A 25,942-nucleotide genomic window follows, 5' to 3' on the forward strand; every position below is an offset into this window, starting at 1 on the left:
GCGCCACACAGGTGTCCCTATTATATACTTATTCTTAAACTAGAAGAAAAGAAAAGATGATGAACATCATGAGGAAGAGAAAATACCTTAGTCTAGTACTGTTATTTATCGAAAATAATCTGTATATAAATGGACCCACACAATTCAAACCTCTTTTGTTCAAGGTCAACAGTACCTACTTAATAGAAAGACTAAATATCCTAAATGTGTTTTACATAATCCTTTCTATAGTCCGTGTATTTAAAATGACATATTACAAATAATTTAATGACTTCTAAACTTAATAAACAGGTAGCATAATGAATAACGACCAGAGTAACAAGAGAGAATCACATGTGTGAGCAAGGAGGGGCAAAATAAACCACAGAGATAGTACCTGTCTAATATTAAAAGTTACATAATTTAGTTCAAATAAATTTGTAAAAGCATTCGTCTGAAGTCAGAGCTGCCTTGCAGTTTTGAATAGTCATAAGAAATACACTTCTACTGATACAATACAATGTGCAAATGCCAAAGAACCCTTCAGGAATTTGAAAATTATGTAATAATTTATATTAATATCAAGCTTAAGTTTTTCACAAAACTCACATAATTAAACTGATATAATTTCTTTGAGGCAGAAGGTATGTGAATCATCTTACAATACAGATTATCAGTGTTAAAAGGCAGAAAACAGCTTCTGTCCTACTAAGATTTACTATGATAATAAAGTTTGGGTTATTAGATTTTTAAGATGATGTTTATCTTTCATGTTTTTAATTGCAGATTCTTAGGATGTTTTTCTTTGCATGTGAAATGAATATAACTACTCATCACACTTATATTTCCGCTTCGAAACTACAGCCAACTATGAAGAGCTTTAGGTTGCCATGAAGATCTGTGCTAAGGGCTACAAAACATAACATTTTAACTCATTTTGATATTCCAAGATCAACATTTATTTCTGAATACCATAAACTACATATTTATATTATACTCCTTAAAGTTATATACCAGTGTAGTTCAATATTTTACCCATCCTACTTTAAACTCATCATAAAACACGTTATGTGGAAGCTCATTATCATCCTTTTTCTTTAGGAGGTAGAGGAAGGGAAAAATTGAGTAAAACTAGAATCAATGCTTATTCAGCTCTATAAACAATCATCATCACTTATAAATAGAAATTAATAGCATTTTTTTCAAGACTTATGAATACTCTTTTATCTATTTTTTTTAACTCCGAATCAGGAAGCTCTACTATTAAAATATTCACCCATCGTCTTCTATATAAGGAAATTGCAAACTTTGTCTCTATCCTACCCTAAAGCACTATGAACAGCTTCCTCTTCCTCTTGTCAGCAAACACTACATTCTCAGCCTGTGAGTGATATACAAAAATATGAATAATGAAAAAGACAAAAAAAAAAAAAAAACAACACAGCCATAGAATACAGTTTATAGAACTAAGGATGTAACACTCAGTAATCCCTTGGGAGGTACTTTTATATAAGTTCAACAATATACAACTGCTAACTATATATAGATTTGCTCTTTACTAAGAAATGGGTATGTGGATAGAGCTTCTTTAACAAACTTTTTCTCATTCTCATTTTGTATACAATTTTTGGTACTACAGAAGTGCTCTGCTCTAATTATTTTTATTTTAGAAACTTTCCTTTTCTGTGCAATCTGAGGCTTTCATCAGTTTCCACAAATCAGATATTTTGCCAAAAATTAATAAAAAACATTCTCTTTCCCAAAGGAAAATGGGATACCAGTTCTTTTATACAGACAAATGTCAGAATCTGAATAAATGGATTAGCATTTTGGGTAGCCTCTTAACTTTATAAGGATATCTTAAGAAATGGATAAGATTAGAAATGAATAAGCCAATTTTTTCACTTCAAACTAGCCTTTCTTAAGTAGAGTGAAATTTTGTGGTAGTGGTGGCTGTTAGGCAGAATATGGTAAAGAAGAGTCAAATTAGTTTCCATAAGCTATCAACAGCTAAGGAAAAGACCACAGTTTGTATTTTCTATATTAATGAAAAACAGAAGGAGAAAAGTTTCAAGAGGAGCTTTTCTTAAGTCAACATTTTATCATCAGAGTAGAGCTTTAAAACATATTGTTTGAAAATATGTCTGTTCTCTGCAGCCTGTTATTGACTTCTAAAAGGCTGCCATTGGGGAACATGCATACTTGCCAAGATTTCCTTCTCAAGTATGTGTTTGTGAATGTTAGAATATTTTCTGCTATGCCAAGGTAATTAGCTTCCAAGGATTCAAAGCAGAAATACAAAATCTGCATGATGTAGCACAGGATACAAGAAAATTGATCTGTTCAAGTATTTAACATTTATATGTACCATATAAATATTCTTAGGCATTTATTTGCAGTCATAATGGCTCACTACATCCACTGGTTTAAACATCCAATGTATGAGATACATGCCCAGATTTAGAAAAGCCCAGCATCATGGAAAGAATACCGACCTTGAAGTCAGACACATGGGATCAAGTCCTAGTTAGTCATTTTCTAGCTGTGTGAGCTGAGTAAACCGTATTTGCTGAATCTTAATTTACTTATTTATAAAAAGAGGATGATACAAATTCCTTTTCATTATTATTATAAGGAATAAGTACATGAAATATACCCCAAAGAAGGAAGACTCAGTAAATCATGATGATGATGATGAGCTTACAATTCTGGGGAGGAGAATAATGAAGGCACACTATTGTCAATTGAGTCTAATTCAGAGAGATTATATTTTCAGTTATTTTGGTAGACTGAAATAGTGACATATGGCATGACACTAAGTTTTAACTTCACAAAAACACTGAAACAAGTACTATATTTTCATAAAAAAACTACGTAGCTTTACTGAATGAAGTAGCTTGAAAACTAGCCTAAATAAAACCCAAAACACTTTGAAACTTACTAAGGTGACTAAGATCACTTCTAGTATCCAATTATATTAGAGTATAATTAATCTATTATAACTCAATTATCAAAAGTGAGCAAATATCAAACTTAAAGAAAAAACCCAAACTTCAAATTTATATTTTCTCTATCTACTAGAGAGAGATTTTTCTCTATGTAGTAGAAAGCCACAGAGGTTCTGTTTGAATTTCTAGACATTAGGCATTAAGCAGAAGATGGATTGCAGAAGGTGGATGCTACACTATAATGTAACATGCCTGGTCTTATCTGTTCTATCACATCCAACTCAGTCATAAAGACTGCTAATTCTTTGTTGAAAATTAAAGCAGAAGGATAAAAGACGAAGGATATGAAGATCAAAGGTACAAACCAATTATTAGCTATAAAAACATACACAAAAATAAGTAAAAAAAAATAAAAACACACACATATAGTTTCAATTCTGATATTCTATTTATAAATATTTTTATATCTGGTTAGATTTAAGTACCGTACTTTTTCTTCCTATTTCAAAAATTTTATTTTCAAATACGTATCTAAATTGTTTACTGTATAAAAATCCTAATGACTATAGGATATTGACTTTGAATTCAGAAAAATTATTCAACTCTAGTAATAATTTTTATTATTGATTCTTCATAAATGATGATGATTTTCCATGTGGGCAATCATAAGTAAACATGACATGTCTATTCATTTACATTTATTTATTCCTTGCACTTCTTTTTCTATTCTTATATGTTGACTAAGACCACTAATATATGTAATTATAGGCTTTATTTTAAATTATCACTACTAAATATGATATTTGCTAGACATTTTAAGATATCCTTTACCTAATTAAGAAAGTTCATTTGTATTTAAAGTTTGCTAACTTTTTAAAATCATTAATGACAAATATTGAGTAATTTCTATAGTAATAGTGATACTATTTCTACCAGTAAACAATTACTGGGATCATTTTCAATTAATCTATACTTCTCCTCTGGCTTAACCAACTATTCCTACACCTTGACTTTTACTATTTATATACAGCTAAATTTGGTTGGTAGTACTATTAAAAAATTTTTGATTCCATGTTCAAAGGCAAGATTTGTCATATGCCATTCACCACTTCCTATTTTCTAGCCATCTCTAAATTCTCATAGTTAGTATTAAAGTCTTTCCTGCAAGTACTTTGTTATCCATACTAGAGTGATTTTTATAATTTCACTTAACTTTCTATCAAAATTTTTCTGGTAAAAGTTTTCAATATCTGTAGGAAAAGCTGCTCTCCTTTGTAAACTATTTCCTTGTAGTACATATGCACAGATACTGTGTTTAATCCTTTATTGATATTGCTCATATCTGAATAGCATCCGTTTTCCTTAAGTGAACTGACTACAAGCAATAGTCTACATAGGTCAGTGGTTCAATTCTTTATTGTTATGAAAACTGGCTATTTCCTTAAAATATGATGCCTCTGTGTGGCCATACCTCCTTTGTCTCTCAAAACCTAACCAATTTCAAGCAGATTTCTTCTCCTAAATCTTCACTCCTCTTAATTTCTTCATGAGCCACTGCCACTAAGAAACACAATCAGTACTTCAAAGGTAAGCCACTCATTTTACTGGGTCTGTCTTTGCCTATATTTTGAAATCTGCCATCTCTGGTTCCTCAGTACTCATTCCCTGAGTACCACCTCCCCATGTAATCCTTCTATATCAAAACAAGGTCCCAACCACAAGTATTCCTTCTCAGGACAGGGTCCTCACTGTGTAGGAAGAAATATTTCTTGACATTTTTTGGTACCTGCCACTAACACTACATCCTTTAGCACTTCCTACTCCTCTCAATAACAAAGGCCTTATAAAAGAGAGCATCCTACAGTAGCTGTGGTTTCAGTAGTTGTTGAAATTTGCTACAAAAGGACTTTGAAACTACCAGAATTATTCACTTTTCAAGGGTTATTTGCAAATGTTAAATTTAATTAATGATTATTTGTTTACTATGAATTTATTTTTCTTCCTGATATAATTTCAATTGATATTTTCTAAGAAACTTGCTTTCTATGTGTAATAAAATTGAGTATTGACTTTTTAAGAACTATTGTTTTGCTTATGTGTAAGCAATATCATCAGGGCAGAATAAGAACATTCTACCATTTTCTCTCTAAAAAAACACTGATTTAGACAATCCCCTATGACAACAGTGTCTTTGTGGAAGTTGAGTCCAACGAAGACATGCCAGAGCACCACTGGATCAATGATAAAAATGAATAAATAATGGATGCACTGAAGACAGTTTAAGAAGAATTTTAGTTGCCTACGTCACTTCCCCCCAGGGGTACAGCTCAGTGCCCAGAAAGAACTTCTCCTGTGATCTCTCATATGGAGAAAATGAGAGTGTCTTAGTGAGCACCCAGATTCCTCAGCTGTGTGGAATACTGACAAAAACACACAATTCTTACACCGCCCAGAATACTAACTCATACAGTGTACAACTAGGGGGCAAAGAACTGATGGGGAGAATAGCAGTCAGGCCTCAGAATGGAACACATCAAAAGAATGTAGATTCTACTAACCACTTCATGGAATCCATCAGGAAGCCTGCCTAAGAGCTGAAGAGACTTCAACTGTGGATTCCCCCCAGCTGGCCCATAGGCACCCTCAATATCCATGAGCCTCATCTATACACCCTTCTATCCTGTGGCTGTCCCCTGTGCACACTCCAAAGGCAATTTGTAGGCCTTTCAGATAACAATTGGGAAAATGCAGAAAGCCAATCCAACTCTGCAGGATGAGAGGAAAGGACACAAACCAGAGCATTCAGCACCCAGCCTAGTTCTGCAGGATCAAGAGAAGGTATGAAAAGCTGAGTTCCCCCTCAGAGGGAACAAGAAGTAAAAGGCAGTTTTAGTATGCTGCTGAAGTTAAATTATCAGTGTAAAATAGACTATTATTTTGTAAGATGTAAGCCTCATGGTAACTGCAAAGCAAATTACACAAAGAAGAAATTATTTTACACTGTAAAAATAATAAATTTAAAAAGGAATAAAAAGCAGCCAGAAACAGCTGGCAGTATCCTTTTATATATGGATTTTTTTTTTCTAGGTGGGGAGTATGGAATTTATTTTATTGTTCTGAATCTGGGTTTTGTTTCCTATACGTAACAACTTCTGGACAGAAGGGACATGTCCCAACTCCCAGACTTGTGTCCCATGAGTCTGTTTGGATTGTTTTCCAGATTCAAAGTGCACTGAGAAAGCTTCACAGTTCTAATAATTCCTAGATGCTCAACTGAGGCAAAGTGACAAAATGCCCCCCACCCTCTCCTGCTAAAAAAATAAAACCCCAAGCCCCCTGGCAGCAGAAATTAAGATGGCATTAATAAGTCCTTACCTATCAATAATCACTTTAAATGTAAATGGATTAAATTATCCACTCAAAAGGTACAGAGTGGATATATGGATAAAAAGACTTAACTATAGACATTTCAGCTTCAAGGAGACAAATAATTTCAAAGAGAAGTGTGGAAAAAGATATCCCACAGAAATGGAAAGAAGATAGAGAAAAGGGTAGCTATGTACACATCAGAAAAAAATAGACTTGAAGTAAAATTGGTCAAGAGATAAATAGGGTTTTTATATAATGATACATAAGTCAATTCATCCAAAATATATAACAGTTGTAAATATATATGACTATATCACAGCACCTTTATATATTAAGATAACACTAACATATCTGAGGGTAGAAAAAACTCAGCAATATAGTAATTAAGGACTTCAATACCCCAATTTCAACAATAGATAACTCATCCAGACAATCAATAAGAAAATAGTGGGCTTGAATTACGCTTTAGTTCAGTAGACTTAACATACAGTGAACATTCCATTCAAAAGCAACAAAATACATATTTTTTTATTTTTTTTAAAAGATTTATTTATTCATGATAGACACAGAGAGAGAGAGAGAGAGAGAGAGAGAGAGAGAGAGAGAAAGGCAGAGACACAGGAGGAGGGAGAAGCAGGTTCTATGCCGGGAGCCCCGACGTGGGACTCGATCCTGGGACTCCAGGATCGGGAGCCCGACGTGGGACTCGATCCTGGGACTCCAGGATCGCGCCCTGGGCCAAAGGCAGGTGCTAAACCACTAAGCCACCCAGGGATTCCCCCAAAATACACTCTTAAGTGTACAATGAACATTCTATGGGACAGATCATATTTTGGGTCACAAAACAAGTCTTAGCTCTTTTATGATTGAAATTTTACCAAGTATCTCTTCAAATGCAATGGCAGGAAACTAGAAAACTCATAAATATGCTAGAGAACACATTCCCAAACAACCAATAAATTAAAGAAGAAATAAAATATTGTGAAACAAAAGAAATGGAAATAATATACTAAAACTTACCAGATGAAACAAAAGTAGTACTAACAGGTAACTTTCTGTAATAAATGCTTCTATTAAGAAAAAAAGAATATCTGAAATAATCTAATTTTGTATTTCAAGGAAGTAGGAAAAAAAAGCCAAAAACTTGCAAAAGGAAGGAAACAACAAAGATTAGAGCAGAAATAAAAACTGGAAAAGTCACAGAAAAGATCAATGAAACAAAGAAAAAGTTTCTTAAAAAGATAAAATTGACAAACCATTATCTAGAATGAGAAAAAACTCAAATGGATAAAATGAGAAGCAAAAGGGAAATTACAACTCATACCACAGAAATACAAAAGATTATGAGACTATTATTAACAAGTATACAACAAGAAATTTGATAGCCTAAAAGAAAGAGGACAATTCCTAGAAATACTAGGATTTCCTACTAAGACTGAATCATGAAGAAATAGAAAATTGGAGCAAACCAGTAACAAGTAAGAAGATTGAATCAGGAAGAAAATCTCCCAAAAAAGAAAAGCCCAGGACCAGACAGTTACCTAGTGAAGTCCACCAAAATTTAAAGAATATCAATCTTTCTCAAATTCTCCCAAACTCATTTTATGATGCCAGCATTACCTGGATACCAAGTGTCCTGATAGTCCTGATAAGGACACTAGAAGAAAACTACAGATAAATATTCTTGATGAATAAATACAAATGTAAAAATTCTCAAAATTCAATAGCATATTCAAAAGGTTATACACCATGTTTAAGAGGGATTTATTCCTGGTATGCAAAGAGGGCTCAATAAAGATAAAACAATATATGTGATACACTACAGTAATAGGATGAAAGATGAAAATCAATCATATATAATCATATCTATAAATACAGAAAAAGCGTTTCACAAAATTCAATTTCCTTTCATGAGAAAAACTCTCAATAAATTGGATATAGAAGAAATGTAGCTCAACATAGTAAAAACCCTATTTGACAATCCCACAGGTAACACCTTACTCAATCATGATAGGCTGGGAGGTCTCTCAGATCAGGACAAGACATCATTCCTGTTCAACATTATAATGGAAGTCCTAGCCAAAACAATGGATAATGGATATTATGGATAATGGATATTATGGATAATGGATGATAACAGATATTATGGATATGGATGATAATGGATATTATCATCATTCCGGTTCAACATTATAATGGAAGGCCTAGCCAAAGCAATTGGGCAAGAAAAAGAAATAACAGGCGTCCAAATCAGATAGGGAAAAGTAAAATTGTAGATGATATGATCTTATATACAGAAATCCCTGGAATGCCCTAAAAACCTATTAGAATTACTAAATAATTGCTATAAAGATTCAGGATACAAAACCAGCCTATTGTTTTACTCAGCAGTGTAGGATCTCAATGCAGCAATTCCCCTAAAAGGTACTTATTTCTGCTACATGTTTAACCAGGCCTCTTCTCCTTTCTTTCAATGTATACCTTATTTTACAACATTGATATCTTGGTCTCTATAGAAGACCCCACAAGGGCCTTTCATATTTTTCAAGCTCTTAACCACTTTGCAAAGTCTCAAATTATGGAGAGATTAAGAATGGCTATTGAATAGCCAGTAGTGGAAGACCATAACCTCTTTAATTTATTTATCCCCATGGTGTAGAACATGGATTTTTGCCTAGGAGTATCTCAATCAATCAATCACCAACCATAAACTGGAGGCTTCTAAGTTCAATATTTTCTTTAACAGGGCCCTGTCACTTTGCCTTAAGTGGCTTACAGGATATATGTCAGTATATAGAAGAGAAGCTTTCATTGGACCACAAGACATCCAAGCCAGAAGATCTAGGTTCACTACCATGTAACTTTGCATGTTGAACAACTGATGGGCTTTTTGTCCTTTTTCTAATGCTCTTTAGTCAGGCATCACTTCAAATATTTGCCTATTTATTTTCTGAATTATTAAACAGTAAAATTGACTTTTTTTTTTTTTTTTTTTTACCCTTTTGGTATACAGTTCTATAAATTTTGACATGGTGAGAAAAGTTCCTGTCCTTAAGAGTCTGGCTCCTACAGTTTCCCTGCCTCCACTGTTCTGCCACAGTATTGCCCAAGGATTGCAGTACAAGAAAATAGAAGAAAAAAAAAAAAAAACACAAGAATCTCTTCTAGTCTCGAGACAGAACTAGAGGTATCTTCTAGCTACCTGTCTGCTCCAAACTGCCCAAATTCAAGTTAAGGAAAACCAATACTAGAGATATAGAAGGTTGAAAATTTTTTATTTACTAATTAAATGTCATCTCGAATGTGGGTATTATCTGATCTACCTGCTGACCTTGACTTTTTAGAAACACCAAATACCTGAGGAGCTGAGTCCTCAGATCCTGACTCCAGATTTATAGTTCTGTCAGTGGAAGAGAAATATTAGTATGTATATATGCCATCTTACCTATAAGCAGACTATTTTTTTTAAGATTTTATTTATTCATTCATGAGAGACAGAGACAGAAAGAGAGAGAGAGAGAGAGAGACGCAGAGACACAGGCAGAGGGAGAAGCAGGCTTCACACAGGGAGTCTGACGTGGGACTCGATCCTGGGTCTCCAGGATCGGCTGAGGGCGGCGCTAAACCATGGAGCCACCCGGGCTGCCCTAAATAGACTATTAAAACAACAACAACAACAACAAAAAAAACACACAACATAATTTCTATCTTCTAGGTAGCAATAACTCTTCATATATTCTGGATATATGCCCCATACACATATATTTTCTAATTATTTTCTGAGTCTATGGATTCTTTTGAAGAGTAAATATTTTAATCTTGATTAGGTCCAATTTATTATTTTTTCTTCCATGATTAATGTTTGTGTTGTAAAGACTCTGTATTCTTCTGAAAGGTTTAGAATTTTAGTTTTACATATGGGACCATGAGTAATTTTTATATGTGGTGTGTGCTCCAGTTTTGTGGTTCATTATTTATTTACCTAAAAGTATGTTCCAGCACAATTTGTTGAACACTATTCTTTTCTCACTGAATTGAGACCTTTGTTGAAAATCAACAACCATACAACTTGTACTATTCACAAAGAAATAAGGTGAAAAAGTATAGTATAATAACATACCAGAGATACCATGGCCCAACCAGTCTTATTATAGATGAATTCCAAGTTGTTCCTTCTTAAATAGAGCAAACCGCCAACAAGTGACACTAACAGGGCCAAAGCAATGGTGCCAGAATAGTTGGGTGGTCTGAAGACTCGAATCTGCAAACATGCAAAATGAAAATTTTAAGAGTTGAATAAAAGTAAAAGTGTTTTTCCTCTTGATCATATTCCAGTCCTTCCAATTATTAATACCAAAGCTCTAGAAAATTGTCACTCTACTTTTTTCATTTGTGGAACTAACACTGCTTTAGCTCTTTACAAATCAAAAACAAATGGCTTCCAACATCATGGCTATGCTGTAGGTGAACAGTTAACATACACACATATAACTTATATTTATTTTTTAAAGATTTTATTTATTTATTCATGAGAGAAAGAGGGAGGGGAGAGGGAGAGAGAGAGAGAGAGAGAGAGAGGCAGAGACAGAGGGAGAGAGAGGCAGAGGGAGAAGCAGCCTCCATGCAGGGAGCCCGATGTGGGACTGCCCTTACAGTCAACTGAAATTAGGAATGGAAATGCAAATATTCCCTCTTGTTGCTACTCCTGGAGCCCATAATCCTGTGTTTTGTTTGATTGGCATCTATATGAACTGTTCCCCCGATCCCCTGCAGGAACTATGTCTAGTTCTCTAATTGCTGTATTACCTAGCATGTCATTGGGGTCCAGTGAACACGACCCCAGGACCCCAGAATCACAACCTGCTGAAGGGAGACCCTCAACCACTGAGCCACTCAGGCATCCCCATAACTTATATTTAATCCAGAACTGCTGTGTTTCACCTATGAAATATGGGATCATCTAGTATAAGGGGATGAGTTAGGGATATAATATATTTATTATTTAAAATTGGGACATTTTAACATCTTTAACATTTTAACATTTTTTAAACATCTTTACTGACATAACATGCACACCAACTGAAAATTCACCTGGTATACAATCCAATGGTTTTTATCATATCCACAGGGTTGTGTAACCATCACCAAAGTCAGCATCAAAACATTCCAATCATGTCAAAAGGAAATCTTTCAGCAATCCCCCTCTTAAACCCCTCACCCTCCAACCCTAAACAGCCATGAATCTACTCTAACTGGACAGATTTCCCTTTTACTGAACTTTTCATATAATATGTGGTCTTCTGTAACTGGCTTCTTCCACTTAGCATGATGTTGTCAACCTTCTTGTTATAGCATGTTTCTTTTTTCATTTCTTTTTTATGCCTGAACATTTCATTGTATAGATACAGCACAATTTGATATCTGTTTATCAGTCAATAGGCATTTGGGTTGTTTACACCTTGTGGCTATTGTGAATGCTGCTGCTATAAACATTCTTGTACAAGTATTTGTGCATGCACATGTTCTCATTTATCATGGGTATATACCTAAGAGTAGACTTGCTGGGCTATATAGTAACACTGTTTCTTGATTTCAGGATTGCCAGGATGTTTTCCAAAATGGCTGTACCATTTTACATTCCCATTGCTAGTACATGAGAATTCTGATTTCTCCATTTCCTTGACAATATATTGTCTCACTCATTGATTCCAGCCAACGTAATGGGTATGGGATACTAATTCACTGTAGGTTTGATTTGCATGTTCCTAATGATTAATGATGCTGAGCATCTTTTCATGTACTTATTAACCACCTGTATTAGTACATTTTCCCTAAAGAAATGTCTATTCAGATTCTTTGTCCATTTTTAATTGGGTTTTTCTTTTATTATTGACTTATAAGATTTCTATATACATACTAGATATAAGTTCTTTATCAAAAAATGATTTGTAAATATATTTTCTCCCCTTCTATGGGTTGTTTTTCCATTTTCTTGATGGTATCCACTAAAATATAAAAGCTATTTTTTAAAACTAGATGGCATTGGTATGAAATCACGATTTCAAAGTATATAAAGATCTTGGTTCTAATATTTCTCACTAAAAGGAACCAAGATGGGTAATTGAGTGCCACACAGGGCAGATTAGGTAGATAAGCCTGAAACATTATGTCAGAAAAGTAAGAAAATGCATGAATAAGTGTGTTTACACCTTATGGTAAAATTACATATTCTAGGACAAATGTACTTTAAAATTCCTGGTTATAACTGTTCACTACAAAAAATTCTGGTGAGATTAGGGAATAAAGCAGCCTTAAGCTCTCCACATAGACATTAACTACCACCAAGATTCTGGTTTGTTTACTTCCTGAATAAACTGTCCACGTATCTACACTCATATTTATGCTTCATAACTAAATTCTAGATCATACTATAAATACTATTTTTCTAATCTATTCCTTGAGCTTCTTTCTATGTCAAATATACTTGCAGATCATTGTTGCCTATGTTACAGTACATTGAAGTAGTTTCCTATTTTTAGACATTTCACTTATTTCCAATTTTTTCCCATTACAATGAATGTTATTTAAAAAATTTTTCTATTGTTACATATTTGAATGTAATTCAAATTATATCCTTAGGTTAAATTTTAGAAGCAGAATTGATTGTTAAGGTTAAATTACATTACACACACTTAGAATCAGTTATTCCACAGTCCCAAGAACAGTATATGAGAGTATTTTCTCACATGGCTCATGAAAAGTATTATATCATTTTTATTTGCCCAAAAGCTAAATAAAAATTACACATCTTTTTAATTAGAATTTCTTTACTAATACCTTTGAACAATATTCCATATCTATTTTAGCCTCTGAAATTACTTTGTGCCTAACTCATGCACTTTTTAATGGTTCTTAAAATATCAATGTACCATTATTCTAAAAACCATTTAAATTCACCTAATTCAGTCAAAGTTCAGCTTACAGCTATCAGACAGTTTTCTCTAGGTAAGGGAAAACGTTTTATAGAGTAATTTTAAGAATCCTGTGGCCTTACTACAGTGCTGTAACAAACCAAACTAATTAGCCTATTATTAACACTGTAGGGAATAAAAACATACATGAACATCCGTTCTGTCAGCAATCCACTTTGCTAGTTGTTCAGCGGCAAATCCAATTCTTTGAAGGTCAAAAGTATCAGCTCTCTTGGGTCTGCCTTTTGGAGGAAAATGCATGAACGTAGGAGCAGAATTCATGTTGAGCTGTAAAACATAAGATAAAAAAATACATAATATCCCACAATCTTTGTAGAACATTAATCTAAAATTTTATGGTTTTCTTCCTGCATGAATTTTCAAAATATAGCACTTACTAAGAAAATCCAAGTGGCTTTCCAGAGCTTAATCATTGTGTTTATTCACTGTAACATGCTATTGATGGAAAGAGAACTTGTGAATTTGGCTAAGTTCTCTGAACCTTCACATGTAACATACTATTTCACTTAAGCAGTTATTAAAATACTGGCACTTGTTGAAAAATATAAATGCATAACAGAATTAATGTCAGATTATTAAATTCTCTATTTAAAGTTAAAAATGATGATTATATCAGAAACCAAGATTTCTATTCTAAGCAACCTGCATTTACCAGGTTATGGGAGAAATCCACAATGATGTCTTTTTCTGTTCAACTTCTCTGTTGATTCAACTGTCTTAAGATGGTTATATCTCAAAATTATTTTCTACAGGTAATTCCTTTTGAAGTATATTGAATACAGTGCTACTTTAAGATAAATGGCCCTTGGGACGCCTGGGTGGCTCAGCAGTTAAGCGACTGCCTTCGGCTCAGGAGGTGATCTTGGAGTCTCAGGATCGAGTCCCACATCGGGCTCCCTGCATGGAGTCTGCTTCTCCCTCTGCCTATGTCTCTGCCTCTATCTCTGTCTCTCATGAATAAATAAATACAATCTTAAAAAAAAAAAGATAAATGATGCTTATCAAGAATAGAATACCTAAAACAAATGTTAGGTTAATTTGCATTGAGTAGCAAACTACAAAAATTATATAAATTAAATTCTTGCTGCCCAGGCATTATGATAACTGTCTCAAATAAAGGCCAACAGATTTTTGGCCTTGCCTCGCAACGTAGCTCTGAATTTCCCAATACTGAGAATGTAAAGCAAAATCAAAGCAAAAATTGTCATTGCAGTTGACATCAAAGTAAAGATACAGCAGTACCCACAGTGGGCTTGCATGTTATGGACAATAGCAAGGCTGATTAAAGATAATGAAACACATGGTCACCAGCTACTTTCTTCTCTGTGGTTTTGCCTACTCCAGACTTTGTTCATGTATGTTTCCATGATGGGTGCAAAAGAAATAGCTATAGCCAACATGTAAATAACATATTACAAGTAAAAAGTCTCTGCATTAGATCATAAAATTCCTAATAAGGTTTAATACCTAAAAATTTTAGAGTTAAAAAAGAAATCCTATAATTCGAAGCTTGTGCCTTAATTAAAATGTACAAATTCCTCAAGGCCACACAAAGCATGGTACAATACAGATCTTGCTGCTAGTCCAGACCTGCTTCTAGCACACCACCATCATTAACTGGTTGGTCTGTCATCATTCGCTTAGCTTCAACCATTACATGGAAATCACATATAATTGAAATTATTTTCCCCACAAGTCCCCAGTAAGTCAGGAGTCATCAAGTTTAAGAATTCATATTATCTTCAGAAAGCACAATGTTTTAAAATGTCAGTTTAGAAAGAGCAGTTCAACAAAATGTGGTTCAACAGTTAGAAAAGAAACACAGCATTAAAAATCTTTTAGTAGCTCTCAATAAAACATGTACTTCCCTACTTCTGTACATTATAATTCCCCATAAAAACCACTAACTGCTACAACTTTTATGCATTTTAAAGTAACTCTTATTGCTAAGCCAGGGGCTAGGTTTTAGAAAAGACAAAGCAGTTCTATATTCAGAATTCTGCTGAATCTAAATTAACCTGAGGAAATTTTTCAACTAAAAACAATCCTGATGTCAACTTTCATATCCATGTCAAACTTAAAAAAATAAACTTATGTATAAAGCATACAAAAGAATTCAAAAGATTATATTTAACGATGTATCTACATGGCTATACACTGGAGCCTATATAGTCAGTAGTCAGCACACAAAGTTTGAATTTGTTGCCCAAATTTTTAAGATAGAAAAATTTCATATAAAAATTCATATTTGGATTTCCTCCTGAAAAAACAGGTCTAGCTACATTTGGCCTGCGTTTGCTAACCATAGCTGGAACAAGCTATAGCCCTCTGAGGTCAAGTCTGTCTGTTCCAGCTTGCTGGAGTCCTCATCCACACCATACGGTTTCCTCAACAATGAGACCAACAGTCAGCTCCATAGTGCTTTGCTGATTTTATTTCTTACAGTAGTTAGAAGAAAAATGAAATAGCAGTATTTCCATTAAAGATTTATTTAAAAAAAAGACTCAGAAAGACTTTAATAAAATAGGAGAGAAGATATATAATTATGCAAGTGAAGAACTAATGTGTTTAATATGTTAAGAATGTACCATAATGCAACTAAGTGAATCCAATCTGCTCTTTTATTTAGTTTACAAATCTGGCCAGGATGGATATTTGGGCTTGAAGCCTCTGCTCTAGAAGACTGGACCTGGATAACCATTTCCTAATATGGCAGAGAGGATTCAAGTATATAAGGAATAACACTTCACCTGATAATCACTAAGGTCAATTCTCCTGAGATTCCATGGAGACCTATAAATTACGTAAAATAATATTTGGTTCTTATAGTACTATAATTTTTCTTTGTAACATTTGAAATTACAGATAGTCCCTGACTTATGATAGTTCAACTTATAATTTTTCAACTGTACAATGGTGCCAAAGTAATACACATTCATCAGAAACTATACTTCAAATTTTGAACGCGGATCTTTTCGTGTGCTAGTGATACACAGTACAATACTCTCTCATGATGCTGGCCGAGGGCCTGAGCCACTGCTCTCAGTCAACCATGCGATTATGAAGGTAAACAACTGCTACACTGACAACCATTCTGTACCCATACAACCATTCTGTTTTTACTTTCACTACCATATTCAATAAATTACAAAGATACTCAGTATTTTAATATGAAATAGGCTTTGTGTTAGATGATTTTGTCCAACTGTAGACTATTTTAAGTATTCTGAGCACACTGAGGTGTAGTAAGCTAAACTATGATATTCAGTAGGTAGGTGTATTAAATGCATTTTGACTTTCAATATTTTCAACTTACAATGGCTTTATCAGGATATAACCCCAATGTAAGTTGAGGAAAGTTTGTACAAATGTGTATGTGTTTTTTATTATTATGATGTTATTACTATCAGCTCCTTGACCTGTAAGTTCTTTATGGGGCAGAATTATGTATGTCTTTCTCACGAGCCATTGCACCTACAGAGTATAGATAGTCAATAACATTGCTGAACAGGTGAACAAAAAGAAACATCTCAAAAGGCAAAATAAAGTTCTAGGGGAAGAAATAAGTGAAGAACACTAACAGGAAAGACCAAAAATAAAGGATATTGAAGGCAAAAAAAAGTTTCTCTTATTTAACTAGAAACTGGCAAAGAGGAATGAATAATTGATCTGGAAACAAGTAAGCAAAAATACTTACTAATGGCCCATTTATAATTAATGAGCTAAATTCTTTACAGAATTAAATGCTTTTCAATGGTCTAGTAAAGTATTAAGCCAAAGAATGTCACATATAAGAAAAATAAAATAGACCAAAGTAATCAATGCCAGGTACTACAGTAAGTTTTACATTTGAAAGGCATCAATCATGTAGTGATAAATACAAAATATTAGTCACTATAGGGTAACAGTATAAGAACAACAACTCTGGGAGACAGACTGCTGAGCTCAAACTCTAGCCCTGTATTATACTAACTTTGTAAACTTAGAAAAGTAACCTCTTCATACCTTAATTTCCTTATTTGTGAAATGAAGATCACATTATTTTTCTCACTGGATTGTTGTAAAACTAAATGAAAGCGTATACATTAAGTACTTCGAAGAGTGCTTGGATCATGTGCACTTAATAGTAGCAATGATGATGACACAACCCATGACAAAATTGATGACAACTAGCATCCTTATGCCACAATTCATTATCTTGCTCTACAGACAAGACTATGTAAATAAATGAGAATGTGTTAGTCTGCTTGAGTTGCTGTAACAGAATACAAACTGGGTAGCTTAAAAAATAAACATTTGTTTTTGCACAGTTCTGGAGGCCAGAAGTCCAAGATTAAGGTGCCGGTAGAACTGGTCTCTGATGAGACCTCTTTTACTGATTTGTAGATAGCTATCTTCATATGATGTCCTTATGTGGCCCTTTTATAAAGACACCAGTCCTATTGGATTAGGGTCTCATTTTATAATCTCATTTAACCTTAATTATCTCCATACAGCCTCTATCTCCAAATACAGTAACTTTGAGGTTATGGCTCCAACATATGAGTTTGAAAGGGACACAATTCAGTCCGTAACAGAGAACACTTTTAAATAAATACTTAATACTTTATATCTGTCACATTGGAAGAAGAGAGGGTTAAGTAAAACTTACACTGAATTTACATAAAATTTCATAAATGTGTGCAAAATATCACCTAAACTCATTACAGTTAAATACTGAACTAAGGACAATCCATGTAAACTACCACTATATGCTTGAAAAAATGTATTTCCTCTATGATGTAAAAGTTAAAATATGTCTACCATACTAACAGCACAAACTATGCAATGTAAAGATAACATTGGCTAAAATCATTTCAATCACATCACAGAATTTATTATAACTATTTTGTGTTTCTTTACTTATTCAATGAATTGTATTTGTATTCAACTAAATGTATCCACTATAACCAAATATATTAAATATATTAGCCAAATAGGATGTAACTCTTTTACCTGTTGAAAAACATCTGTTCCCTCATCATAGTCCACCATACTAAAGAAGAGTTTGTTGCAGAAGGCAGATGAATAGCGCCAGGAGTTAGCCAGTATTTGATATTCTTCATTAGCTTGCCTGATAAGGAGAATGGGGCAGAATAAAAACATATCAGTACTCAAGCATTAACGAAGCTGCTAATAAAACCAGTAATTCTAACATGAGGGTTAGCTAATTTCTGTACAGATTGCGAGCACTGATTTTATATTTTCATATGGTTGTAAAAAACTTGCATACATCACATGTGAAAATTATATAAGATTCATATTTTGTTGTTCATAAAGGCTTACTGTGCCACAGCCACACTGATTCATTTATATTGCTAGGACTGATATTGTGCTATTTAAGGGCAGAGTTGAGTAATTGTAACAGAAAGTATGTGGCCCAAAAGTCTGGCATGGCCCTTTAAATAATCGACAACTCTTACTCTAGTAGAGGTTTGTGACATCCCCTATATATATAATTTAAATCTTCCAATGATTTTTGGTAAAGGACACAAAGCAATTTTTAAGAATATGGGCAATTCAGTTTAGCAGAGGGAAAAAAATAATAGGAATTTAAAAAATTGTAAACAAAGTCGTACTGCATCTTTATATATGCCATTTATCTAAAAATGCATTTACACTCATAATTACTAAGGTAATTAGTAAAAATAAGCAAAAATTTCTCTGATAGCTAAACCAAATGCCACAAATAAGCCCACCTCTATGAACGTTATTACCTGTTTTGAATTAATCTCTATTGGACATTTTGTTGATTCTCCAGATAATAAAGCTTTATATTTAAGTGTAGGATTGGAGTAGAAACAGAGACATGACGTTGCTAGGAAGGATGTAAATAGAGTTATAAAAACAAGCAGCAACAAGTGATCATTAAAATATGTCTTTAAAAAGTGTGTTACCTCTGTATAATTGAGAAAGGAGTTGATCTCCTCCCTCTCCTGAAAGTGGAAGAGATAAAAATGTATAATCTCATAATAACACAAAGACTTGGAGTAGAATCAGCAAAAGATAAAGAGATTTCAAGAAATACCTGGAAAACAGAAAGCTAGAGGAAAAATTCTGATAGAAGAAGGTACAATCACAAAGTGAGATTTCAGTGCAGTAAAGAGTTAGGAAAAAGGCTGGATTAAGAAGCAGCAGAGTCTGGAGATAAGAAATGGTACTCAGAGATCATAATTAAATTTCTTTATTTGGAATAAAAGACCCAAACTCTTGCCCCACTCCCAACCAGTTCCAGTGTTCGCCTTTCTATTGCTAAGTGACTGGGCTATCAAAAAAAAAAAAAAAAAAAAAAAAAATCACCTATGTGACTGAGGAAAACCTGACACAATTAAAAAGTCAAACAAAATCCTAAACAAAGTAGACTCCAGAAGAAACATAATTCAAAGAAGTATAAAAACATTAAAAAGAAACTTTAATATACTCAGAAAAAGCCAGAGGAATTTCTCAAGAACTGTGCAGGGTATGAGATTTTATCTTATACATACAAGGTAACAAGCTACCATGTTACTGTTTCATGGAAGCTGGCAGAAAAGATGAGACTGCTGGGTCAGAACAAAGGACTTTATTACTTCATGTTTGTTCACAACAGTTCCCTTTGCCCCCAAGTCTCATGGGTGACACTTGGGGCCTTCGTGAATGCCAGCACACACAGTTAACTGTGTTACAGGAGGAGAAAGCCGAGCATGAAGCACTTACTATTTTTATAGTAAGTGAAAAGCAGCCTGTACTTTGTTCAATGGGATACATTACTTCATTCCTTAAGGCTTCTCACTGGACACACACCCCTGAGAAACTGCCCAGGTAAAGAGCAGTCAGGCCTCTGCCTTCTGGGCATAACCAGGGAGAACATGCAGGGATGCTCAGGGCCCAGGGCAGCCTGCTTCTTCCAAGACTCTTCTCTCTCTCTCTCTCTCACACACACGCACCTGCGCATACACAGAGAATAGTGTCATAGAAAAAAAGAACAAAGAAAGTAAAAGAGGACTTAAAGTTTAAAATACGATTGTTCAAATTAAATGCCAATATTAGAAGATAGTGTTAAACAAAATTCACAGAATAAAAAAGGCACAGCTGGACTATATTGGGGAAAAAGAGGGAGAAAGGGACCTAGAGATCAAATCCAAAAATTCCAACTTTCAGAGGAGACCCAGAAAAACAAGAGAGAGAATGGAGGAAATATTTCTGGAAGCATAATACAATTAAAGGAGACTCTTAAAATAATTTCCAGGTTCTAAGTAACAGATATAAGAAAAGACCAACACCGAGACAATATTGTGTTATTTCCAATCGTTATAGATAAAAAGAAGGTCGGAGAAAAAAAATACGTAACAATGACAAACGATGAGATTGGGATTGGATTAGTAATTACCAACACTAGATATTGGCAGATAATAGAACAATTCCTTCAGAGTTTTGAGAGCATGCCACTTCAAGGTAGAATTCTGTATCAAGCCAAACAAGTTTGAAATAAACACATTCTCTGAATGTAAGGAATGTGAACTTACTTTCAGATATAATTGATAGAAAGGGAATATGAATGAAAAAAAAAAAAAAAACGAGAAAACCTGAGAGTATAAGAGAAAAGATCTAAGAAAGGGAGAAGGGCAACTAGAATTATGGTTAAGGTATACAGGATATAAGATGTGTAAGAAAACTGATCCAACGAAGAAGCAACAAAGTACAAATTAGAACATAACTTTAATTGGGCTTTAAAATAAAAAGATCCTAAGCAATCATTAGAATCAGTAAAAGATAGAAGATACTAAGACCATACATAGTATATAAGACATACTAGGACCAGAAACACTACAAGAAAAATGACTATAAAAGTTCTAAACAAGATGCAAAAACTAAAATGTATCATACTTTTGGCTAGTTGGAAATGAGAAAGATTAATTTGAATACAGAATGTAAATGCTATCAACTTTTATTTTAAAGATTTTATTTATTTATTCATGAGAAACAGAGAGAGAGTTAGAGACACAGGTAGAGGGAAAAGCAGGCCTCATGCAGGGAGCCCGATGTGGGACTCCATCCCCGGACTCCAGGATCACGCCCTGAACCGAAAGCAGGAACAAAAACGCTTAGCCACCCAGGTGTCCCATTGCTATCAACTCTTGATGACAGTCAACAGGATTTGACAGGTAAAAAAAGGAAGGGGAAGAGGCAGGGGGAGGGGGTTGCTTACTAGTGCTTACTAATCTTCATGTGACTAATTAGAGAATCAAGAGACGTCGTCTATAGATCATGGACAAGAAACAGAAGGATGCTACTTACTGCTACAATAATAAAAGAACTAGAAAGCTATAAAAATGAGAGATGAAAGAAATGAGAGATGAATTAAATCCTTATCTATTATAGCAAGAAACATCAAGATTACATTTGCTTTATAAAATTTTGTTATAAGGCTAACATTTAGAGATATGAAGAAAAAAGTCACCAGAGGAAGAAAATACAAAGAAATAATAGTGATTGCCTGTGCCCAACCATACACGCAGATGAGTGCAAAGGCTAGAAAGTGTAGTTGTTCACTTGAGGCTCTTTTTATTAACAAGGAGCACATAATACTGCCATGATTAAAACATATTTAAAAGGGTTAAATACGAAAAGGGCTATAATCTGAGGTCATTTAGTATAAAGACCTCAAGGGCATCATTTTATTGGACCACAGTACATTGTAAGGATCAGCTTAAGACTGCACTGTGCTCAGTATGCAGAATATGTTCAATGAAAATGAACACAATCTTTTAAAGCTTTGGTGGCTGAATAAGATTTAATTTACTATAATTCACTGAGAAACTATTTACTGAGCACTTAATAGCAGTAACTAAGCAATCTTCAAGGTCTCTGCTCTCATGAGGTTGATATTTTAGTAAAGAGACATATAATAAGCCACCAAATAAGCAATTAAAATCTACAACATACACTGAGAAAATAATATAATACAGAGAATGGTATTACAGAAAATAATGGAGGATCTATGTAGATGGGATATCATGAAAGGTTTCTCAGGTAAGAGTGACTCTGAAGCTCAAATCCCACATCACTTAAGCAAGCTGGAGATAAACATTTCAGGTAGCACGAAGAGCAAACACAAAGGCCTAAGGAGGGAAAGGACTTAAGATGATGGCAAAATGAAGCTATGACACAAATGGGAACATGCTCTGTTTATAAGAGGAATACATGGAGAATACAGAGCTTTTGCCCACCTTTATTTAAAACAATGCCTCACTGCTACAATAAAAACAGTAAAAACCAGCATAAGTCTTAAAATCTGATTTGATTTTTGTCATATGGAATATAATTTTACCAGCAAGTATCTATCATTGATTTTTAAAGAAGCACTCCACACAGTGAATTGGCACCAACAATTAAGTAGGTCTGAACATCTCTGCATACTAATAAACCTCAAGAGAACAATGGTACCTTTAGAAAAAATCATTACGCAGATAACATCACGGTTTTTAAAAACCAGTGTATTTTTACACAAAAGAACATTTTAACTTCAAAAAACTGGAACTAAGGGAAAAAGCAAATCAGCAAAAACTGGCCTTCTTGTGACAATGATATTCTAAGAAATGAAAATGCTTTGTTCTGAAAAATATGAAGAAAACAATAAAATTTTAGTATTCTTACATCTGTGTATAATATTTTACAGAACGATGTAGCACAGGAATAATGTTGAGTTTCTTTCCCTCATAATGTTGTAACCTAGCCCAGACCCACTAGAATCTACTAAATATACATTCATGCATTCATTAATTCACTCCACAAATATACATTAGTGCCACCAAAAATTAATGTAGGAGCAAGGTCTCTTATATTAAGGAGAATACAGTCCAGTGACAAAGAGAGGCCTCATACAAGTATGCTCAACATTTCTTTTTTTTTTTTTATTTTTTTATTTTTTTTTATTTTTTTATTTATTTATGATAGTCACAGAAAGAGAGAGAGAGAGAGGCAGAGACACAGGCAGAGGGAGAAGCAGGCTCCATGCACCGGGAGCCCGACGTGGGATTCGATCCCGGGTCTCCAGGATTGCGCCCTGGGCCAAAGGCAGGCGCCAAACCGCTGCGCCACCCAGGGATCCCCAACATTTCTGATAATCTTAAATACTCTGATAAAAACAAGAAAATGTGACAAAGAGTACTGAGGAGTCAAAGAGGATGAATTAATTTTGCCTTGAAACTCTGTATTCCGTATCAATCCACTTTTTCAACTGAAGTTCCCAATTAGCAACTGTAGATTCTATCTTGTGTTCCAAAGTCTGAGTTTCCCACTGTCTATATAAAGAACAGAAGACAAAATGGCCAAAACAGAAGACAAAATCCTCCATACTTTGGCCACAACTTAGATCTATGATTTATGTCATATGAACATGTCATACTTAAAGGCTTTCTATTTTATGACATCTCATGTTCATTCTTCAAGTTTAAATCCTTTGCTTAGAATGTCCTCCCTTCTTTCAAAACCTTGCTCAAAAACTTCCTCTCCTTTGGAAGTCATTTCAAATCCCTATGTCCACAGTATTTGTTAAGGCAACTGCCCAAAATGGAAATTCTCAGCTAATGCATAGCACTATTTATTTTATCCACGTATCTGTTCTCTTTATCCATGTTATATTATTAATGCATTCATTGTTCAATGGCTGGGGCCTACTACAGAATATGCACTTAACAAAGGCATATTTAATATTTAATAATGTATTTAATAATTTATATTTAATATTTATATTAATATTTATATGTAATAATGGTGATAATGAATAACATACTTTCCTAAAAAGTCAATACAGCATATATACCCTAAGTATCACTACACTGGAGATTCTGAATTCTGCATGAAAAAGCCCACTTAGGTTTACATTAAGGTTAATGTCTCTTTTAAGGCCAATTTACTATACTGGTGGTCTTGGAAGGAAAAAGAAGAAATATTTTAAATCTATTTACATCACAAATATATGCTATTTACCAAAGGAACAGTCGTCATGATTTGAAAGGTTATAATGACTAACTCATCAATCTAACATCATCTAATGTAATGAGTAAGTCATTATTTAACATCTAACATCATCTAAAACATCATCTAACATAATTCATAATGTTAATTTCATATGCAAATATGGAACCCATATCTTAATCTTCAATGATGTTTACTCATCATTTTAATATGTGCTGCAATAATAAAGAAGTATAACTAACAATCTCCCCCTATAAGAGGCTTCTTAGAAAAATGAATAGAAACGCACTAATACATAAGTAAGATACATACAGTTGACCCTTGAACAACATGGGATTGAACTGCAAAGGTCTACTCACATGCAAATTTTTAATACAATACTATAAATGTATTTTCTCATCCTTATAATTTTAATAACCTTTTCCTTTCTCTACCTTTATTATAAGAATACAGCATGTAATACATATTACATAGAAAATACTTGTTAACCAATTGTTTGTTATATGTAAAGCTTCTTTTCAAAAGTAGGCTATTAGTAAGTTTTGGGGGGAATCAAAAGGTATGCACAGATTTTCAAATGCATGGGGGGAGGGTGTCAATACCCCTAAATCCTGTCGGTTCAAAGATCGACTGTATGTTAAAAAAAAAAAAAAAAAAAAAGAACACAGATTTTAAGGGTGATATATACAGCATATAGAAGAGAATGAGGTCACAGTGGACTGGAATCATTGGACAGAGTGTGAATGTGAAAATATTCAGAAAAGAATGGAAGGGCTAAAATTATAGTAAGAAAGGACATGAAGGGAATATTAAGGTAGCAGAAGCAGTATAAAAAAAGGATTACCCAGCCTGAAATGTGTATTATGTATTTCAAATAACAGAATATAAGCTTCATATTAGAAAATAAGGAAAGAAGAGACTGGAAGCTTTCTTCTAGTAGACAAATAGGACTTTGACTTTATTCTATAAATAGTCAACAACTACGAGTGTTCTGAAAAAAGTGGATTGTGCAAAATACTAACTTAAAAAGCAGTATCAGGCAACAGTGTGTACTATATATTGGAGGAGGAGAAAATAAATGTTTGGAAAACACTTAGAATGTTACTATTGGTCAAGCTGGGAAAAATATAGGAGGCTATTAAATAGTAAATAAATGAAGTTACGACCTATTTTTTACATATTCTCCTTTGGAATCTAGAGCACCAAAACCACCAAAACATTTTCTAGACAGGTTGCTTCTAGTTAATATATCTAGCTGAGATATATATATATATATATCGAGGCTATCAAGGAAGACCCAACCCCTTCATTTTATAATTGGGCAGACAGGCCCAGGAGGGGGTGTAACTCTTCCAAAATTGAAACCTAAGAGCATTTGTTGTTAGTGTAACTGAAACACACTCACATTATTGACTGCTTCTTGAGAATTCAGCTCAAAATGTCACCTGAGCATCAGCTTCCTTAACTACCCACCCCCTACAGGTCACTGTCACAAATCACCTTATTTACTTACTTGCTTATTTATTTTTACTTCGCACTCTATCATTTTCACTTGAATGCTAGTTTGTCTTTCTCACCTCCCCTAGAATAAAAATTTATGAGATGGGAAAAAAAAAAAATATATATATATATCCACCTGGGTGGCTTAGTGGTTAA

At 33.9% G+C, this 25,942-nt stretch overlaps 1 protein-coding gene across 2 annotated transcripts in view; it reads right to left on the reverse strand.

Annotated features, from left to right (window-relative positions):
* Positions 1–25,942, reverse strand: part of TUSC3 (tumor suppressor candidate 3) — a 220,663-nt gene that overhangs the window by 86,549 nt on the left and 108,172 nt on the right. For both annotated transcript variants that reach the window (XM_041752465.1, XM_041752466.1), the window contains exons 3-5: positions 18,284–18,401; positions 13,415–13,555; positions 10,417–10,557 (exon numbers count right to left, since the gene is read on the reverse strand). In XM_041752465.1, coding sequence (XP_041608399.1) covers positions 10,417–10,557; positions 13,415–13,555; positions 18,284–18,401 — 400 coding nt within the window. The remainder of the gene's footprint in view (positions 1–10,416; positions 10,558–13,414; positions 13,556–18,283; positions 18,402–25,942) is intronic.

Source organism: Vulpes lagopus, chromosome 4 (assembly GCF_018345385.1).
Source record: "Vulpes lagopus strain Blue_001 chromosome 4, ASM1834538v1, whole genome shotgun sequence".
NCBI lineage: Eukaryota > Metazoa > Chordata > Mammalia > Carnivora > Canidae > Vulpes > Vulpes lagopus.